Source organism: Alternaria arbusti (assembly GCF_024043155.1).
Source record: "Alternaria arbusti strain BMP 1465 chromosome Unknown scaffold_8, whole genome shotgun sequence".
NCBI lineage: Eukaryota > Fungi > Ascomycota > Dothideomycetes > Pleosporales > Pleosporaceae > Alternaria > Alternaria arbusti.
Genome location: NW_026249948.1, coordinates 1,470,760 through 1,491,523, shown reverse-complemented (window position 1 = coordinate 1,491,523; position 20,764 = coordinate 1,470,760). Strand labels below are relative to the sequence as shown.

The following is a 20,764-nucleotide window of genomic DNA, read 5'->3' as shown; positions in this document are numbered from 1 at the left end:
AGCTGCCGACAAAGTTGTAGAGACAGCATAGCTGATCAGAGTCGAAGTTGAGTTCAGTAGAGAACTAGTACAAGGCGTAGAAACGACCTCGCTCGCCATTGTTGAAGTACTGTTCAACAGCGACGTCGCGTCTGCGGTGCTGCTTGCCAAGGTGGACGTAGTGTTCAGAGCAGCAGTCGTAGACACCATGCTGCTCATTACCGTTGAAGTGGTGTTCAAGAGCACAGTTGTAGACATGGTGCTACTCATCGGTGTCGAAGTAGCAATCGACTCTGTGGAGGACGGAACAACGTCGCTGGCGAATATGAAGGTGACGTTTGGCATCAAAGTGGGAGCCGCGGCCATCTCACTAGCAATACTCGCTGTAGTCTTCGCTGTAGTGTCTGCAATTGGCGTGCCAGATACCGTCGCGCTGAACAAGGATGTCATGTTGGCTTCTAGCTTTGGCGCCGCGGTCATGTTGGCTTCCAACTTCGGCGCCGTGGATGTAGCTTCAACCATCATCGGCGGAGGCGGAGGCACAATGACGCCTGTAACGTTGTCGAAAGCATTCTTAGGCGCTGCGCAGCCAGACAGCAGAGGAAAGACTGCTGTGAAAATATTCTCCTGGACACCAACTGCGTTGAAAGGTGGTGGAAGGATTGGTATCGAAACATCGAGAGCGATATCGATCGAGAGGGAAACGTTCGCTTCGACCAGAGCAAGAGGGCCCAGGCTGAGAAGTTCGGGGGGAAATTCTGTTGTCTGGTTGGCGAATGGCGCATTCGGTGCTGTGGCATTGCTGCTGTTGCTGACACCACAGTTTTCCGGGATGTTGCTCGACAGCTTCGCGTCCAGACGGGGTAAGTTCAAAGATGGGGTGACTTCAGCCTTCAGTTGATCCAGAAAGTCGAAACCAATCGGTATGGCTGGGACGAACGCGAGACCAAGCAAGATCTCTGCGTCAGTTATGTTGACGTTGACGGGCAGCGGAGTGAGACTCGTTTCCTGGAAGCCAGTAACGCGGCTGCTGGCAAGATCAGCAAGCTCCACTCGAATACTGGAACCATCAGGGACCTGAGAGCGTTAGTATCACCATAATACCCATGTGGGAAAACACATACCGTAAGCTGGAGTCCGTAGTTGACTTCAAGTGTACCACTGATGTTAAAGTCAAAGGCGAGCCTGGGCTCGAAGATAGCTCCAGCCTTCCCAATCCCCGGAATAGTAAAACCAGCAATAGGAAGTTGGAACAAAGCGACCTCGAATTTCCCAGAGCTGGGCGGTCTAGCGAACAAGTCCAGTGTTGCACCAACGCCAGTCGCCACAAGCTCTACAAAACCACCACTGATGACATGCGAGATTTCCTTGCCGTCGTCGCCGCCTTCAAAAATGTCCGGAATGAGGTCGATCTGGGAAAGATCGACGTTGAAGGCACCCTGTGAAAGGGCAATCTGCCCACTTGTTGCGCATCGCTTGCATCCAATCTCGATCGGCAACGGTACATCAGGTGCTCCAATAAGGCCAGCAATGCCCGATAGGAATGCTTCGACCGGAAAAGTGGTGTCAAGAAGCTCGGATGATAGGTCAAAGGAGACAGTGTTGACATCGTCGGGAGTGTCTGCCGGTATGTCGACCTTGTTCTGTCGCTTGTTTCGAATTCTCGCGAAGTCGGAATGGCGTCGGTAAATATGATCGTCTGTCGTGTGGCCGAACGATATGTCGACATGATCAAATGCTGCTCGCCATGTTGTCTTTGAGACGGACAGCTCAAGGGCTTCACCGTCCTCAGCGTACGACACGTCATTGACCCTGTGATCGTCAGATAAAATCACCGAAACGCCCGTGAGAAGCTCACCGATATACCGATCGCTCACCCTCATCATTACAGCCCTCGTGGGATGTGATGATCAAACCACCGTCCGCGTCATGACAGGCCGCTCGGGCGTCTCGTGCTGAAGAAGGATCTACAAAGTGTAGCTTCATGGTGTCATCCCCACATTGCACATCTTTGAGGTGATGTTCATGCTCTTCCAAGTTGAGTAGTGGTCTCTGCCCGCTGACTTTGACCTGCGAAGCAAATGTAGACTTGTCATTCCAGACGTTCTCATCTAGCGCATCGTCAGTAGTGGTACGTCTTCAATCTTGCTTCAACATACTGTCCACGTAGGCCAACTCAGACTCGAATCTCTTGGTGATCCTCACACCCCTCCGATACAAGTCTGTTCGTTTTGTAGCTGCTCGCAGCAGCCGATGCGTCTCAAGGTCACCACCCGAGATCGCAGCAACATCAGCGCTAAAGTATGCGATTAAGAGAACGGCAAATGCGCCGCGGAGGCTGGAGAAATGCATGTCGCGGTCGTATTAATCGAAAGAGATGAGTTGAAGAAACGTTCGTGCTCTTGTGAGGACCAAGCAGTGTACGAACGTCAACCCGATAATTAAAAGAATGTAAAGAAAACGAGCGAATGTAAAGAGCGTATACCTCACTTCGAAAAGTAATCTCGCCAGCGAGTGTAGACGACAAAGATATATAGAAAAGAGCCCACCCACGAAGAGAATCCACACACACCGAGAAGGAAACGGAAGATACCTACCCCTACGAAGATCGGACGAGAACCAAGCCTAATAGAAAGCCCGACTCATTGCGAACCCCAGCACAGCCAAGCCAACAGGCTGTGGAGATCATACACTGCACGGTACCTGCATTTTTGGCACTGCACAGGTTGTCTTTCGCAGCGAGGGCTGCACCACGCGTGGTAAGGCCCAAGATCCTCGGCCCGTGGTTCGCGTCGCATGTTCACGTGTGTGGTCTAGTTTATCGCGACCGTGGCGTGAATGGCATGCGCTACAGCTGTCATAGGCTCGGAAAGTAATAGGACAGCGGAGTAATGGTACGGGGGTGGGTTCTCAAACGGGGATTGTGTGAGAAAGGGTTCTGTTTGCCTCAGGTTCTTGTCCAAGCGGGTGGGGCGGCCTAGGGCTACTAGCGCAGCACTATTCTGCTTTTCATCTCTTGCTGCGACAACCCCTGAGGCTTTTCTATCGGTATCTTCAATTGCAGGACTTTCGGAACTTTCGGCAGGTAAAAAGGGCCTTTGGGGTATTGGTAAGGGCTTCAGAAAGGTGAAGTTATGCCGAGCGGTGCATTGGATGCTTTCAGACAAGTAAAGTGCATAGCACGAAGGAGCTCGTCGACGTGGAATTTGACTCTTCTTCATGAGTAGCGCACGATAAATCCACTGAAGGACGCAATTGATGTATACCATAAGCCCGAAAAAGCCCCAAAGGTGCTCAGGTGGTGGCGCAGGCTTTAGGCGGCAGCCTTGGCCTTTGCCGCATCTTGAGAACGCTGACATGTGTAGCACAGTCCACAATGCCCTCAATTGCCCTCTCGTGGTTGCGACTCGCCCCGCAGAATGCCGCCGTCGGGAGATCCGTATCTCGATGTACCGCTCAATCTGGGAAGGAAAACCATCAGGCTGGTGACGCTGGAGCCCGGCGACGCGTCAGAGTCCATCAGATGCAATCTGCAGAGCCACGCGCTGGATGACGAGTGTCCGGCATACGTCGCTCTTTCGTATGCATGGGGCGCCAAAGAGCGATATAACGATATTCAGATCAATGGCATGTCTTTCCCAGTCGGTCGCAATCTGTGGCACTTCCTCCACCAAATGCGTATGCAGCGTCAGGACGCCCTCTTCTGGATAGACGCCATCAGCATCGATCAAGCGAATGTACTCGAGCAAAACCACCAAGTGCAGATGATGAGAGAAATCTATACACAAGCTTGTTGTGTGTGGGTCTGGCTTGGCAAAGCAGATGATGCCACAATGAGCGATGTCGCGATGCAGTACTTGGACACGCGCGTTACTTTGAATGGCAAAGATGTCAATCCAAAGAAGATATGGAATGCACGCAAAGCAAAAGCTATATTGAGGCTGTGTGAAAAGGAGTACTGGAGAAGGATCTGGATCGTGCAGGAAGTCTTACTGGCGAAGGAAGTAAAGATTCTCTGTGGCGGCCGTTGCGTACAGTGGATCAAATTGCAGAAGCTCTTGGTCGACCTCCAGGCTATTTCGGATAGAGGGCGGTCTCTTCACGTCGTCGGCGTACCAGCCGTTCTTGATAGTCCAGCTGCAGTCATCATCAGGGCGAAAGCGCAATGGAATGGCGATCCCCAGCCACTTACACTATTGCTCGAGCAGTATCATAGACAACATTCGACTGATGTCAGAGATAAGGTGTACGCACTACATGGACTGGCAAGTGATAGTGGCGCCATATCCATTAACTATCGGATCGACCCGAAAGAACTCTTCGTGCAGATCGTCAAGCATGCATGCTCGTCGGTAGCACCCAAGATGGATATGAAGAGATTAAGGAAAAACCTACTCGACTTTGCGAAGCTGATGCGAGAATCACTCAGGGTCTTTTGCGATGAGGAAGAGCTGATTGAGCACATCTCAGTGACTCAGTGGAAAAGCAGTGAGGCGTGCGGGAAACACCTGAAGTACGACTGGGCCTCAGTACCTCCTACCCCGCAGACAAATCAGATGTCCGACGACATATCTCAATTGGTGGCCTCGCAAAGATCAAGCACTCAACATTTCACCTCTCACAATTCTGCGCAAGCTACAGGCAACAATTCCAGCGAGCCGTCTCGCGCAAGAGCGCGCGAATTAGTCAGAATACGCAGTAACGGACTTGCTTGTCAAAAGGAAGGCTGTGGCAGGACCTTGGTCGATGCGCGAGATCTCCGTCGTCATATGCGAATGCATGACGAACTTACTTGTCAAAAGGAAGGCTGTGATATGGTCTTGCTCGATGGGCAAGATCTCCTTCGTCATATGGAAATGCATGATGGCCAAATGCGTAAATGCGTCGTTGACGACTGTAGCGACCGCTTCGACCACGAGGACAAATTGCGGGATCATATCTGGCAGTTTCATCAAGACTGGCAGTCTCTTCAAGCCTTGCAACCTTATCCAGATGTATTGCAAATACTATCTTCTATCAGAGAAGATGTTTAACACTTAATATCGCGATAATCTGCGGGCACCCAAGCCATGGTATGAATACAGCCAATGACGCGTTGGGCGGTCATGTGCGCCTGTGTACTTGAAGCTCAGACCAGATGTTGACCTTGTATATACAGTTAAGAACATAGTTCTATACAAGAAGCTAATGATCTCTCCACAAAGAATGCAGCCCATATATCTCCTCCAACCCAACACCCCTCTCACGACGCAGCACCAATCCCCTCCCCCACCGGACAATTCGGCACATTCTCCTGCCAAGCAACCTTCGCATACGCCGGCAAATAGCTATTAGTCGTAAAGCTCTCATCAATATAATACTCCACCTGGCTGACCGAAAAGTCTCCACCAACATCAGGCTGGTTCAAAGCGTCGACGATGTAGCTAGCAATAAAGTCCAAGAACACCAGATCAACAGTCTTTGGCATCGATCCATCGAGCGGAAAGGAAGCATTCGCCTGGAGATCGTTGGGCTGGGAGAAGTTGGGAATGGCTGAGTGAACGGTGTCGTCGCCGTCGGTGCCGAAATCGTCTTTGGTCGTGTAGCCTGGGTTGGGGGCTGTGGATTGACGGCGGATGAGACGGCCGCCTTGCTTTGAGCGGCGGGTTACGCCTTCGTAGTGGTGGGTGAGTGGCGGGTCGAGGCAGGTATCTCTGTCTGCGAGGATGGGGCTGAAGCCGAAGTCGGAGGTCTCAAGGTCGCGCTTCTTCTTCTGGAAGGGACCGGCGTTTAGTATGCCGAGGACTTGGGACGCTTGCTCGTAGGGTACGTCGGGGATGAATTGGAAGGCGTCTTTGAAGGGAGAGACGATGAAGGAGTCGTCATAGGTGAAGGGACCTTTGGCGAGATCGAAGCGGACTGATCCGGTGTTGATGATGATGAGTCTGGGAGTGTCCTTGCGCGTCTCGTTTACGACGACGGTGGCCAACGCTGTTTGAAGGAGTCCGAAGATGTTGCCTTCAGCAAGGAATGGCTTGCAGTATTGGCAGTATGTTGCTGGGGCGCATCCATACAGATCGGTCAAGTTAAGCTTGGCTCGTTCCGACGTAATCTCATTAGTAACGCTGACACCGGCAGATGTGTCGAACGCGGTGTAGCGTTGACTTCCCTTGGCATGGTAGGCAAATGTGTTACGGTTCCAATCAAGATATCTTCGGGCGTAGCGGAGAGTGGAGTTGGAAGTAGACGTAGGCAGATGTGCACTAGCAGATGCAGTCCCAGTGCTTGCCGGTACCACCGCGCTGCGTATTGGATTTGGCACACCTTTGGGGTTGTGCTGCGCCTTGCAGGTCTTCGATTCGATGCCAGACATGGCGACCCAACCCAATGTCTCGCAGTAACGACCTAAGACCCTGTCAGCTAGTTGTTTCAAAGCACGTCCAAAGTACATACCAGACTCAATTCCTGTAGCTTTGTCGTCGTATACGGCAAAGTCTCGGATGTGGGTATGTCCGCCAAAAGCCTGTATAGGTACGTCTGGTTTCATGCTGCGGATGGCTTTGAAGACAGTACCCATTGTACTGCTAGAAACGCTGGTGCGCACCGGGTTGTGGCCGGTGATTACGAACAAATCGATTGGCTCGGTATAGTTGACAGCCTGTTGGAACCACGGCTGCTTCACCATGTCGGCTGCTTTGATGACCTTGGAAACGTTGCTGTTGCCGGTGAAGTCGAAGAGGACGCCAAAAGCCATGATGCGGAGCCCTGATTCTATCAGCATATTGTCAATTCCACGATTGATCGACTTACCCTGCTCTGTGGTGAAGTAGCGGTAACGAGACCCAATGTACTCAAACTGGCCAGTAGCGGGGTTCTTGATCTGCACATTGCTAGTGAGATACTTGTCGCCATAAACCTTGGAGAAGTTGTTGAATGTCTCATATGCGATTTCGGTAACATAGAGCTCATGGTTTCCAATGGTCAACAAATCGTAATCTAAGTTTTCGAAAATGGCGTTCGAGACGTTGCCGTTGGGAGTCGTCGCATCGCTGAGTCCTGCACCGTCGTGCAAGTCCTATCGCACGTCAGTCGAAGTGCTACTTCCTTCAACCACGTGCGCAGCCCTACTCGTCCCCAGGGCTTGATGGCAGACACTAACCCCTGTGTCTACCAGAAGCAGATCGACGCCTAGGTTCCGAGCCTTCTGCTTCATGTGCTTGGTGAAGCTGGCGTAATCACCCCAATCGGCCCCATAATTCTGTTCCTTGATGTGACCTTCCAGCCATCCATGGGTATCCGTGGTATGCAGGAAGTTGATCTGACCCCATTCCAGTGGCGCTTTCGGTGTTGTGGTCGCATTCTGCGCGTCCGGCTGCATGCGACGAACGTTTCTGGTCAATACGACATCGTCTTTCAGCGGCCCGTAGCAGCTGTTGTGACCTTCGCAGGCAAGCGCCGGTGCTACTGTCGCGATGAAAGCGCCAATGGCAAAAGACCGCATGATGATGACCAGGTGAATGACAGCGCGCGAGGACAAGCGTTCAGGGCGCCATCTTCTTATGTAGCCTCATGGCCGGTACGCGTACGTGCATCGCCGCTTCGGCTGTCTTACCCATGCCGGCAAAGAAAGATGCCCCTAGGGGCGGAAGCGGCAAAACCGCACGTGTAACGGTCATTGGAGAAGAAGATAAGCTTCGGCATGGTCGTGGACAAGCCATGCCAAAAGGCTTGATCGAGGCCTTCTCCTTCCTGTTGGGTGACAAGCGCGACTTTAGCGTTCCGAGGACCGGGGCATGGCATCGCACCTCTCCGATGGTTCTTCCCAGCCATCTCCCGTATCTCCACGTTATCATTGGCCAACTCGCTTTTACCATTGCGTTCGGGATGCGGCTCGTACCTGATGCTCTTGAGAAGCTGCTCGATCGAGACGATTACTCAACCTTATCAATGCGTGCGATACGTCACAAGTCCTGGTGTTTCGCTGGAAGACAAGAAAACCTTTCTCTTTTAGATTACCTCCATCACGGATCTCGTGTTCGACCGTCTCTTCCGAGCTGGCATTCTGTCACCATACGATAACATCAGCATATGGCATGGCTCTGAACTACACTACGGAGATCGCGGTGTGCCGCTTCCATGACTTATCCCAGAGCTCCAACCCTGACTCAAGCTTCGTCTTTTAGCGAGATCGTTCCCGCAGCGGAATGAAGAGCCCAGTAGACGGCCTTTCGCCCCCACCTCAGTTCTGGAAAGGCATCGTTGTGGCTAAACAATGATCAGCTATGTGAAAGTACACAGTAGCACTACACCAACTACAAAGCAAGGTACCGCCTGTGCTATTTCACGCTTCAACCCAACTTCTCGTCACAATTCTCAATATAGCGGCTAGATCAACTTCGCAGTCATGGCCAACCCACGGTGTGCCACTTGCGGGACAATCGCCGTCCGTCCGGATCCAGAACAGCCTCACCTCAACGCCAGGTGGTATAAAAACCATCTTTTAGCTGACATTACCATCAAATACGGCAACCACGGTGAAAAGGAGTTCGTCGGTCATCGTCTCGTCTTTTGCTCAGTGAGTGAATGGTTCAAGAAGGCATCCAAAAACTTCAAGGAAGCCAACGATCAGGTGATAACTCTAAAAGGCGACCATCCGGAAGGCCTAGAGGCTCTTTTCGAGTACGCGTATAAAGAGGAGTATCTCGAAACAGTCGATATTCCGGATGAGTTGACGGAGCTGCGACAGCGCTTCATGCATCGTCTGCGCGTTTTCGCAGTAGCCGACAAGTATCAAGTAGAAGGTCTAACAGCTCTAGCCTATCGCCAGCTCAAGCAGCTCGTGGATCTCTTCACTGAACCAAGACGGACCTACGGTGACGAAGATGAGACGACAGCACCGGAGTTCTTCCGGTTCATGGTGAGGCAAGTGTATCATGATAGCGAGCGTTATTTTCCAGCTCTGCGGGACGACCTACACCAAACCGATCCGACCGCGAAAGAAACTTCGCGGACAAACCCGTCTGAGACTGAGCAAATCAACTCCACGTCTACTGAGAACGCTCCTGTGAGCGCTACATCTCAGCGGCACAACCCCACACGGGAGACAACATCCAACCCACCGAACCCACATTCAACCGATGGTAGAAGTTCAAACCACCCTCTCGATCGCGTCCAGGATCTTCTTGTGGAAGGAGCCATGAATGCCTGGATCAACGCGCATCCGGACTTCAATCGTCAGCATCTTGTGCCTCTTGCTCAAATGTTTCCGGATTTCGGCACGGATCTCATTGTTGCAGCGCTGAAGTCGTCGCGCATAGAAGGCATGCCTGAGTATCTTTATGAATACGAGGATTACGCTTATGACAGCGATAATGACTGGCTGAGGGCTCAAATCTTGTGAAATCTGGTTATCTTGCAATGGAGATGGAGACAGGTATATATGCGCGTAGCGTAATGACGCAATACATGTACTGTTGAAGTGTATACGAATTCGCGATACGGTTCTTGTGATGCGACACGTTTTTTTTTTTTCAGATTTCATGCATCTAATGCGCCGCGGTGATAGCAGCGCGCGTGACGAAAGTGATGGAGTGAAAGTGAAGTTGGTCGAAGCTTCTCGATGACGAGCTGGTCCGAACGCGACATGCCACTTGAGCCCCGCAGTGCTACGGACAAGGTGCAACCTCGAAGCACAACACAAACACTCGCCGTAGCACACGACTCAGACCTCGGCCACGATGGTAATCAACTACAGCAAGTGGGTGAGTCATGCGCTTTGATCATGCATGGTAACAGCTTCTAACAATTTCCCAGGACGCTCTCGAGCTCTCGGACGACAGCGACATCGAAGTGCACCCCAATGTCGACAAGAAATCCTTCATTCGCGCCAAACAAGCCCAGATCCACCAAGAGCGCGACCACCGCCGCCACCAAATAAAGACGCTCAAGTACGAGCGCATCATCAACGATGGCCTCACCGAACGCGTCGACCGCCTGCTCACGGCACTGAAATCGCACAAGGACAAGCAGGCCGAGGGAAATGGCCAGAACGATGACCAGCTCGTCTTCCAGGCCATGATGGAGAGCATGATGGACATGAAGATTGACAAAGACGGAGGCTCAGACCGGCCGCCGCCACCACCAGAGGGCGTACACGAGCACATCAAGGACAAGCCCACATACCCCCAGATGATGGCAAGCTTAGTAGACGCTGTGAAGAAGGACATTGACGAGCAGAAGAGTGAAGAGCCGCGATACACACTATTCATTCAGGGTCTAGAGAAGGAGAAGGCGCGCATACAAGATCTCCAGCAACAACTCCTAGCCAAGCTCGACGAGCTAGAAAAAGAGGACAAGAAGCACATCACGAGCGACGACATCCACGAAGGCTTCAGCTACTCCAACGTCAAGAAAGCCGAAGAAGAGAAGAAGAAAGCCGCCTCATCCTCCTCCTCATCGAAGAAAGAGCCCGCCGTCGAACTCCTCAACAACCCCTCCCGCCCCTCGGCCACCCGAACAGACACAGGCCAGTCCTCCGGCGCAGACGGCGACATAGAAGAAGGCAGCGTCGCCGAGCCCACCGGCGCCGATTCCGACAACGAAGACGATATCACCGCCTCACCCCTCGCCCAGCAATTCGCCAAAATAAAAGCGGGAGACTGGTACGCCTGCCTACAATTCCTCATGGCACACCCAGAGATCCTCGCCGAGAAGGAAACAGACGGCCTCCTCGTCGAAGCCTTCAACTCTGAACTCGACGGCAAGCCCAAGCACGCACGGCAGTGCGTGCACCAAGGCCTTCTGTTGCAATACTGTCGCCAACTAGGTGGACGACAAGGCGTAGAGCTCTTCTTCAAACGCATACAAATAAAAGACCACCAAGCCGGCAAAATGTTCAACGACGACGTCGACTCAACCTACGCCCGCATCCGCACGCGCGCTGCCGAAATCCTAAAAGAACGCGCCGAGAACCCTCAATCCGAAGGCGCAGGCGTCGAGCAAATCCAACTCCACGCCGTAGACCCCGGCACCACCATCAACATCTCTGTGCCCCCCAAAGAATCACTCGCCACTGACCCCGCAGAGAAAGAAGCAGAAGAGCAAGCGAGACAAATATTTGAAACTTTCCCGCCGGGTCTGCAGCGTGCGTTGGAGAGCGGGAAGCTGGATGAGGTGAACAAGGTGTTGGCGAAGATGAGTGTGGATGAGGCGGAGGAGGTGGTTGAGAAGTTGGGGCAGGGGGGGATGTTGAGTCTTGAGGAGGGCGTTATTGATGCGACAACGGAGGAGGGGCAGAGGGTTATGGGCGAAATTGAGAGGAATAGGAAGATGCCGGGTCAGGCGCAGGCGCAGAAGCAGGGGACTAGCAGGGTTGAGGAGGTGGACTAGGGGAGGGATGGGTCGGGGTGTGATGGGGATGGTATTGTGAATTATGGGAATGGAAATGGTATGGAAATGGTATGACATGGTATGGGATGATGGGTCCTGTAATTGTACATTATGATTGATGATGGTATCTGAGAAATAACTGTTTTTGAGCAAAGATCCTAGTCGTGTGTCTTCTACTCGATCCCGTAGCTTTGCCTTGGATCTAGTCCACCATCTCCCTTGTTATACCTGCGCCCATGCTGAGACCCCATGCATATCGTACATCGACACTTAAACCCTAGACGCCCTGTACAGACTGCATTGCAAGTCATGCGGTAGTAAATGCCACCCCCGCGCTACAACATATCCATTTTGAAACTACCATTCCATCCATTGCCCGCTCTAGCAATTTCCTTGAAGAATATGACACGAATCCTAGCTACCCCCAGTGCCCTCAAATCAGCTCAGCAAAGTTGTCGTCAATGCCAGCCATATCCCTGTCTCCAGCAAAAGCCGCAAAGTCATCCTCGCCGGCATTTCTGCTCATCTTCCTCTTCTTATGCGCATTCTCATACGCATGATGTTGTCCGTACACACCACCTTCAGCACCACCCATTGGCGCATGTTGTAGGCTCTTGAGTAGGTCTGCAGCTATGTGCTGGTTCGGCTCGCCGATGGCGGTCGCGTATTCGGGTTGGGTGGTGTGCTGCGCGGGGGCAGGGGCGGTCTCAGGTACGACAGGGTGGGCAGCGGGTTGCGGCATTTCGTCGTCGCGGATAGTGGGCACAGGGTCGTTCTGGGGGGCGGGTGCAAGGTGTGGTGAGCCGACGGGTGTGAAAGATTCCATGGGCGGGGGTGTGAGTTCCTCGACCTCAGGTCTTTCTTGCGCGCCTGAGAAGGTGGCTGCGACTGGGGAGGTTGTAGCGACTGGGAGGGGTGCGGTGGAGATTCTGTTCTGCTCTGCTGCTGACAGGCCCTTAAGGATAGCTTCCTCAACTGCGCGCTTTCGGCTTTCTATGGCGTCTTTGCGCGTCTTGAGGTCTGCTTCCTGCGCCTCTTCGTCGGCTAGCTTGTTCCTGTTCGCCTCGAGGAGGTGCTCTAGACCGGTGAGGAGAGCCTTGCGCGCCTTGATGCTCTCGGCGACAGCGCCCTCGGCCAGCGCAAGCTTCTTGCAGAGTGCAGCGAGCCCAGCCGCGTGCATTGGCGGGGATGGGATCGCGGCATTCGGGTTGGTGAGCTTCTCGTAGTCTTGGTTGGCGGTGGTGACGGCGGGTTTCGTCGCGGCATCGGCTTTCTGAAGCGCAGTTGCCAGAGGCGCGACCGGTGTGAGCTCAGGTGGGACTGACGAGCTCGAGAAGAGCGATCCACCTAGAGCAGGTTTGCGCGTAGATTTGGAGCGGTCCACCTCGTCTATCGACCTCTCCACCGCCTGCTGCACAGCCAAGTTGAAGATGTTGCGCTGCCTCCAAACCTCGACGACCCTTCGAATCTTGTTTTGTATCTCGTGGGGGGAGCCCTTATAGGCTGCTGTCGTCGCTTCGGCGAGAATGGGTTCGTATGCGCGCAGGAACTCCTCCTTCTTGCGCATCTTGGAGGTTTGTGTGATTTCGTTGGCGAGATAGATGAGCACCAGTTTCTTATTCGGGGGCGACTCCTTCATGCGTTGTAGCCATACATGAGCGATGCGCTCGGCATGTCGTCTGTACACGTGACGTTAGTATATGGTTCCAAAGTGCATGACAAAACTCGCAATCCATGGATTCGACGCGTGATGCATGCAGCAAACTGGAGTCTTGGCAGAGATGGGATGCTTTACCTGTGGAAGAGGATCCATTGGCCGACAGTGGAGATGGCCTCTTGGGTCTCATTGAGCGATGAGAGCTTAGCCTTGAGGCTGTCCTCGGTGAAAGCCATGATGGCGCTGGAGGTCTTCACGAATATATGCGACAGCTACTGAAGAATGATGCGCACGCGAGCAGAAGACAATCACCTAGCGGAAGTGCGCGTGATGGTAACAGATGGAATGTAACCTTCAGCGTGCGATTTGCGCTCTGCAAGTGTTCGCGACTACAGTGTCCAGATGATGACGTGTGTTGGAGATGGAATGGGTGGAAGAGTTCCAGGTGAGGGAGCACTTGAGAGCTAGGGACGCTAGGTGGTATGCGGCTAAACGTGGCTCCGCCGCGCCAAGCAGCTCCCTGGCTGGCCGTCACCAACGGTAACTATCCAAGACGCAACAACAAGACACTTGTACGCAAACTGCTGTCGCCAAACTTATCTCCGCTCCTCCCACCACATCCCCCACACCCTCCACACCCACAATGGCAGACCGCTTCCCCTCATTAGACGAGATTGACGCCGGTGAGCTCAGCTATGGTCCCCGAAGCACCTCCGCACCGCATACTAAACCAAGCAGGCCAGACCGAAGCGCGCGGCGATGCGGCAGACTTCGACATTGGCGGCGGCGACAACGATGCCAGCAACTTCCTCGACCGTGAACGCGCGCTTCTTGGCGACGATGCCGACCAGTTTGCTTCGGAAAACGACAGGGCAGCGACGGTCGAGGATGGCGACGACGACCTGCTTGGGGGAGACTTCAGCCAGGCCAACGTCGGCGGCCAGGAGATGAGCGGCTTCGAGAGCTCCTTCCCCGCCATTGACACGACCAACGACGTAAGCACGCCTGCTTCTTTAGCCAAGGCATGGTTGCGATCTGGCATGTTCAAAAGTGACGCGCCAGTCGAGGCCTGAATTGAGCATGGAACAATCACCATTCCGACGGTATACTGACTCCAGCAGCACATGGCTCCCGGCGGCACCATCACAGGATCAGGCCTACCCTTCCTCCCCGGCCAACCAGCCCCGTCCTTCACCCCACAGCGCTCAGACTCGCCCGAACCCGACGTCATCCGCGAATGGCGCGAGCGCCGCGACCTCCAGATCCAGCACCGCGACGAGGTCTCCCACGACCGCAAACAGAAAACCATCCAGGAGGCGCAGCAAAACATTGACGACTTCTACGAGAACTACAACAACAAGAAGGACAAGGAGATCGCCAAGACACGGAAGGAGGCTGAGGAGTTCCTTGCAAACCGCGACGACACCACTGCAGGCGGTACGAGCTGGGAGCGCATCGCCAAGCTGGTCGATCTGAGTGGAAAGGGTACCAAGGGCGGCGCGTCAGGCAGCGAGAAGGCCCGCTTCAGGGAACTGCTGCTCAGTCTGAAGAAGGACGAGAAGGCACCCGGTGCGACTGGATACTAGACGGAACGACGACATGGGTAGATGGCTATCTTTTTTGGAGCTCAGGGCAATGGTTTGGCATACGAATGAGCGTGTCTACGGCCATAAAACTTGGAGTTCACGGATTAGGTTGCAGGGTACTTCATGCAGCTGTGTTAATACTTACTCTCTGATTGCCTACCATTGCTTGTGGTTTTCGGTCATCAGTCTTCAGCACGAGGATCATCGAGCAAGCACTTGATATTTGCTAATGTGGTATATAGGCAGTGAGATGTTGAGCCTGGACATCTAGCATTCAACAGTATCGACCATGAAGATGGACTCTCCACTAGAAGTTGAGCTAACTGATGCTCTCAAAGACCATATGACCCCCAATGTCAAGATCGAGTACGGACACCCAGACAATCCCAAATACCGCTTCCGCGCTCACAAAGATGTTCTCTCCAACAACTCAGCGACCTTCAAGAGAAAATTCAACTCCCAGGAACTAGTAAGTCAAGTTAACCATCACTTCCTTGTTTCCGTCCATGTAAGATCCTTGCTCTCTAACCTGTCAAGGACATTGGATCTACCATCGCTATTGCTTATGAAAATGTCGAAGCTATCGAAGATATGCTACGCTACTTTTACCTCCAGACCTACGATCCGCGTCTTCTTCCCTCGCCCCCGATGCCTAGCATGCAATAGCGCAGGAGGCTCGCCGCTCATCACGCCGACGTTTACGATCTGGCACGTCAGAAGGTGTGCGGTGTCAGTGGCCTGGCTGGGCTCGTTCATGCGCAGTTCCAGACAGGCGCTGATGAGGCCTTGACATGGCTGGACGAGCCGCGCAACAATACGGCAAAGAACGCTGTGCGGTTGCTCCGAATGTATGTCGATCTGATATACGAGAAGGACGACAATACTTGGGAGAGCTTCCAGGGTCAAGATATACCGGATATGATCACGTCCTGGCCTCTACGAGGTTTGGTTTGCGAAACTGCCGCTAGGATCTGGGTGAGAGCGCAGCGATGGACCGCGACGCCGGCTGCTGGTCAGGTTGGAGTCCAGGAACGAGGCGAAGAGGAGGTTACGATTAATCATGGGGACACAGGTGAGGATGTTGTGAAGGAAGAGCTCGCGAAGTTGTGCTGGAAGTATGCGCATTTCGCACAGGACTTTGCAAGGTGGATGTTGATCAAGGGGGAGGTGAGTATCACATTGGGCCACAATGTCATGGGAAGTACTAGGTAGATGGTAGAGGTATGCGGACATGCGCTTCCAGAGTATCTAGGTAGAGTAGAGTAGCAACAGCCACCTAGACACTCAACGCAACAACAACCATCTGATACAACTCCAAACAAGCAAACAAACCCGTGACTTCCGCAGGATTCCCATCCCCACGGTTCAGCCAAAGCCAAGCCCTTGACCAGCCCATCGCAATCTAACCACAGCGCCATCACCAAACCCTCCCCAACCCCGCGGGCCGCATCGCAACAGTCCCGCAGCACCAGCAATCTAAACGTCGTTCGACAATGCCATGTAAAGTGGCCATCGTGACACCACGTCGACCGGCAACCCGGCTTTCCTCTATATAACGACTATATTAATTTCTCCGAGGTGCAGGATGGGGCCTTCCCTGGTACGGCACTTGGGTAAACGAACATCCGCAGATGCCCAGGTGTTAATATCGAATCTGAGACAACCACCAAGAAGATTGAGTTGGTGTCCACCAATTGCGTGAATCGCAAGCGTTGGTTGATTATTGAACATGTTCTGTGCGTCATGTTTCACAAGAAAAAAAGGTCGAGACGCTTCTAAACTTTTCCAACGCGAACGAACCCGTGCCCTGTGACGCCGCATCACAACGCCAGAACGAGACTGTTCACCCTCACGAACAACATATGATGGCATTCCAATAGAAAAAATGACGTCTGACAAGAGAATCCACCATCAACTCATTTCGCTTACCTCCTCCAAGTTCCCTCAACGGGCCCAACGGCTCCTTCCAGCCTGATCCAGCCATGCCTCACAGCCTCATAGGGGAAACAGTGGAGCCGCCCAAGGCCTCGCTAGCGCGCCTTGATTAATCTACGCACCCTCCTTTCATGATCGCCCTCCAGCATGTGGCCATCGCCATGGCAAGCCAGTGCAAGTTTCAAACAATCATCTCGATGCTTGGTGCTGGTGGTGCCTTGGATCGGAATCCCATGGTGACGCAACTGCGCTCCTGTGTCGTGGAGTAATTGCCAGCCGGAGACTACTTACTATAAGACATGCCGCCTCAGTCAATCTATGTTTTCGGCATCTAGGTCACTCAGTACCGGTCGTCTGTCTAACTCCATCGTCGTCTATTCACTCGTTTTTTTGTGTCTTGTTCAGAACTTATAAGTCGTTCTCTTCTTTCAATTCATCTTCGGATTATCAGCACGCTCGATACGCAGGATCGTATCTTTACAGCTCGCAACACCTCCAATCTTCAATTCTTTGATACCCCCAAACCAATTCGAATCGAATCGACTTTATCGTCTTCTTCAAAATGAAGTACATCGCCTCCGCCCTCGCCTTCGCGACCGCCGTCGCAGCCCACGGCTACGTCAACAACGCTACCATCGGCGGCAAAGAATACATCTTCTACCAACCCTACCAAGACCCCTACATGACGGACGTGAAGCGCATCTCGCGTCCCATCCAAGGCAACGGCCCCGTCGAGGACGTAGCCATCTCCGACATCCAATGCGGCGGCTACGCAGCCGGCGGTATCAACGGCTCCAAGCCCGCTGCTCTCCACGCCGAAGCCGCAGCCGGTTCAGACGTCGAGCTCTACTGGACGCTCTGGCCCGAGAGCCACATGGGTCCTACCATCACATACATGGCCAAGTGCCCCGATGCCGGATGCAATGACTGGATGCCTGAGTCAGCGTAAGTAACCCACCTGACTTATTATCCACCACCTTGATATTAACACCCCCACCAGTGCAGTCTGGTTCAAAGTCCAAGAAGACGGCCGCCAAGGCACCTCTGACGTCTGGGGCTCCGACGCCCTCCAAGTCCCCGGCGGCTCCGTCACATACACCATCCCCAAGTGCATCACCCCAGGCTACTACCTCGTGCGTCACGAAATCGTTGCGCTGCACGCTGCCTACCAGTACCCTGGTGCGCAATTCTATCCTGGGTGCCATCAACTCAAGGTTACCGGAGGTGGATCTACAAAGCCGAGCGGGCTTGTTGGTTTCCCTGGTGCGTACAAGGGGAGCGACGCCGGTATTACTTATGATGCTTACAAGGCGGCTACTTATACGGTTCCTGGGCCTAAGAGGTTTACTTGTTAGATGGGGTGAAGGTGGCTGGGGACTCTGAGATGGGAACCCTGGAATGGGAACCCTCAAGTACAGTACCCTGAGACGGGTAACAAAACGCTTCTTTGTATATATTTGCAGTCGTATATAGCTGTCGTCATGAATGCATCTCTGCATCACATCTGGAAATACTTGTGTCTGTTTGTTCTGCATCGTGTCGTGCCGCGTAGTTGGTTCTTGTCATAAGTTGTTTGCGATATCATCATTTCGTTCGAAAAGATCCAATGTTATCGACATTTGCGCAGACGCTTCATCAATCGTAGGGGATAGCTGATCGTTGCAGAATCGTGTGCATGCGTGACCTTCGCTGTTGCACTGCGGTCCCTACAATGGCCGTGTGCTTGCTTGATGCGCTGGTAGATGCAGCGTCGCAAAGCGCATATTATGGTATCGAATGTGTCGAATTTCAAGGGTGCAATGAAATTAGCGTCTGTATTGCAGTAATGAATATCCTGGTGTAAGATGCAGTAACGCCGCTGCTGAGTAACTATTGCGTTTGATGGCCGCGATTTAGGTACTTCTCCTATCCCTTCTGAGTCCATAGCATGCCATCGAAAATGCTGACGAGCGTACCAGGCAGGTCTTCGACATCCGTTGTGTCCCTACTGCGGTGTCTCTATGGCTACCTTCGGATTTCGTTGCAAATATCCTATCTCGACATCTGTGCCGCGGACGTCGAATAACTCTTTCTTTTTTCCTGACGGCAACAACTTCCCTGATTCCATCCCGTTCACTCCGCGGAGGCAGGGCACTTCCTTTTATCCTGGTTGTGGGCTCAGAAATCTGGTCAGATGAACAATCATCTCGGGCCTTCTCTGGTGCTTTTGCGCGTGGAGGGGAAGCGTTCTCACTTCCCCGTCAGCCGTATATCCGCCACCCTTACGTGTCCGAGCCTGATTCGCACTAAAGGGTCTGCATCTTTCATCTGATTGTCAGGCACCTCGGTTGTGCATCTTTATCAGATGCGTGTACCAGAGTGAGTGCGATCACGCTTACCACGGTACTGACGGGTGCAAAGCCTATCTGGGCTACCAGTACCCGATGCTCTTGGATTGGCTGCTTCGTTTTGGTTCTGCGTTGTCGACGTCGGCCTTACCTCGTACTATGAATTCGAGGGTGTGAGCAGGAGCGGTTGTAGATGACTGAAAGCGGTAGCGCCCTGTACGATCGGTGAGGTTTGATCAGCGCTGTGTGCTGTCGCATCTGCGAAGACGCATCAAGGTCAGCGAAAACCTGAAGGTCGCTTCTTGGTGTTGAACGTGGCTAGTGACTCTCGAAGGATATGGGGAAGAGCGCCACTTTCCGGTCAGTCTAGAAGGATATGTTCAGCTACTATATCGAAAATGGTACACCGTCTGGAGGTGGAAGCAGCCCAGCGTGGGCTTGCGCCAGTCTAAGTGCCAGGCTGATCGCCGGCCCTAACGGACGGGTCCGCACATGGCTTCGGCACTATTTTGAAACCGCCGAAAGGAAGAGGTACCTTCTGGAAAAGATCAGAGATGTCAGGTTCACTTGGAGAAACGAGACGAGTCAGCGAATGCCCGGACAAAAGGCGCATGGCGCAGATGAAGCAGGAACTTCTGACGTCCTTTCTGCGTAGTGTCGGCGATGCTTTGAAAAGGCAATTGCTAATGCGATTGCGGTTGGAATCGCGGTCAAGGTGATGTGAAGAGCAAGCGGTAGTCCAAGGGCTTGCGCTGCAGCTAGCAATGCGATGATGCCCACAGTGGGCCCTAGACGCCGGTTCTGCTCCTTCCCCGACTCACATCTGCGCCGTCCAAGCTAACCTTCGACTGCTAACACGCCCGACAGCCCGAAACAGAATGACGATGTACCCATGTCGTCTGTGATGATCGATGAGGCAGCTGCAAGCGATATCGGTCGGTATATTTCATCGCAGAGCCTTGGAGGATCTTCATCTTACGACGCATCGTCTTCCGTCGTAGCCGTGAACGCTTGACAAACGTTAACGACCAGGGATTCTGGTAATTTGTCCAACGGCTCTGCTTCGTGCTCAACTCCGTGCCAGGCGGACTGAGTCGAACAGGAAGACCCTGGAATTAGTCGATGGGTGAATAGCCGCGAGCTTCCACCGCTCTTTCGGATCTTGCCAACACTCCTAGACGTCTAGCGAGTATTCCATATCCTGGCCTTGGTACCATCATCATGATCACCTGGCCATGTGCATACTTAGGCGGCGCTCCTGATCCATGCTTCGTCGTGGCTGGTTGCAGGAAGACGATCCGTGCTGCTGTTTAAATCGGGCCCTCGAAGATATGTGGCGCGCACCAAGGCGCGCGACTAAGTGCAGTTTGAGAGGTGCAAGAGGCCCAGCGCAATGGTAATGAAAAGCAAATCTCCGTGGACGATCTGGTCAGGTTCGTGTTACATGTGCATTGGTTGTTGCATGTGCGCCGTCGCAGGCATGTCCACGGGTGTCGCTTATGCTACTCGTCTAGGCAAGATGACACAACGCGGGACTGATTTCTGATAAGCTGTCGACGAGACTCTCGTTCTCAAAGTATATTGTCGAGTATACGAATCCCGAGTAAATCATGGCCGACGTTTCAGTTGAGGGCCAGGGATCAAGGTTTCGGATGAAAGCTCCCGCCGCGGTTCATGGAGCGACTCCGAAGTCTGCGTTCCGTAAGAGCCCAGCCAGAAGCTTACAAAATTCCCTGATATCATGCTCCTCAGATCTGTCCCTCGGCGAAGGTACGTCGTATCAAAATAGCCGCGCGGACCAATAGAGATCTTCCTCCTCACCGCCTGGACGAAGTTTTCTTACGAACAGTCAGGGGGTACCGGTTACAGGTAGACCGTAGTAACACCCGAGTCGTACCGCTCGTGAGCTCACG

At 53.2% G+C, this 20,764-nt stretch overlaps 8 protein-coding genes across 8 annotated transcripts; 5 read left to right on the top strand and 3 right to left on the bottom strand.

Moving 5' to 3' along the window:
- Positions 1-64: 64 nt before the first annotated feature.
- J4E86_006883 (uncharacterized protein) lies at positions 65-2,331 on the bottom strand (the record flags this gene model as incomplete). Its single annotated transcript, XM_051447406.1, is given in 5 exon segments — positions 65-190; positions 202-1,056; positions 1,104-1,791; positions 1,838-2,090; positions 2,139-2,331. 5 exon segments carry the CDS (start codon positions 2,329-2,331, stop codon positions 65-67), a joined length of 2,115 nt encoding a protein of 704 aa, XP_051301891.1.
- A 2,890-nt stretch (positions 2,332-5,221) lies between these two features.
- Positions 5,222-7,459, bottom strand: J4E86_006882 (uncharacterized protein; the record flags this gene model as incomplete). The annotated part of the gene is made up of 4 exons (XM_051447405.1): positions 5,222-6,363; positions 6,412-6,723; positions 6,769-7,033; positions 7,118-7,459. The coding sequence occupies 4 exons, from the start codon at positions 7,457-7,459 to the stop codon at positions 5,222-5,224; spliced, it is 2,061 nt and encodes a 686-aa protein (XP_051301890.1).
- A 903-nt stretch (positions 7,460-8,362) lies between these two features.
- J4E86_006881 (uncharacterized protein) lies at positions 8,363-9,358 on the top strand (the record flags this gene model as incomplete). The annotated part of the gene is made up of 1 exon (XM_051447404.1): positions 8,363-9,358. One exon carries the CDS (start codon positions 8,363-8,365, stop codon positions 9,356-9,358), a length of 996 nt encoding a protein of 331 aa, XP_051301889.1.
- Positions 9,359-9,695: 337 nt separating this feature from the next.
- J4E86_006880 (uncharacterized protein) lies at positions 9,696-11,346 on the top strand (the record flags this gene model as incomplete). Its single annotated transcript, XM_051447403.1, has 2 exons — positions 9,696-9,719; positions 9,772-11,346. 2 exons carry the CDS (start codon positions 9,696-9,698, stop codon positions 11,344-11,346), a joined length of 1,599 nt encoding a protein of 532 aa, XP_051301888.1.
- A 433-nt stretch (positions 11,347-11,779) lies between these two features.
- Positions 11,780-13,239, bottom strand: J4E86_006879 (uncharacterized protein; the record flags this gene model as incomplete). Its single annotated transcript, XM_051447402.1, has 2 exons — positions 11,780-13,025; positions 13,142-13,239. 2 exons carry the CDS (start codon positions 13,237-13,239, stop codon positions 11,780-11,782), a joined length of 1,344 nt encoding a protein of 447 aa, XP_051301887.1.
- A 407-nt stretch (positions 13,240-13,646) lies between these two features.
- J4E86_006878 (uncharacterized protein) lies at positions 13,647-14,589 on the top strand (the record flags this gene model as incomplete). Its single annotated transcript, XM_051447401.1, has 3 exons — positions 13,647-13,686; positions 13,742-13,998; positions 14,125-14,589. The coding sequence occupies 3 exons, from the start codon at positions 13,647-13,649 to the stop codon at positions 14,587-14,589; spliced, it is 762 nt and encodes a 253-aa protein (XP_051301886.1).
- A 289-nt stretch (positions 14,590-14,878) lies between these two features.
- J4E86_006877 (uncharacterized protein) lies at positions 14,879-15,801 on the top strand (the record flags this gene model as incomplete). Its single annotated transcript, XM_051447400.1, has 2 exons — positions 14,879-15,058; positions 15,256-15,801. The coding sequence occupies 2 exons, from the start codon at positions 14,879-14,881 to the stop codon at positions 15,799-15,801; spliced, it is 726 nt and encodes a 241-aa protein (XP_051301885.1).
- Positions 15,802-17,086: 1,285 nt separating this feature from the next.
- On the top strand, positions 17,087-17,879 carry J4E86_006876 (uncharacterized protein; the record flags this gene model as incomplete). The annotated part of the gene is made up of 2 exons (XM_051447399.1): positions 17,087-17,469; positions 17,525-17,879. The coding sequence occupies 2 exons, from the start codon at positions 17,087-17,089 to the stop codon at positions 17,877-17,879; spliced, it is 738 nt and encodes a 245-aa protein (XP_051301884.1).
- Positions 17,880-20,764: the final 2,885 nt, after the last annotated feature.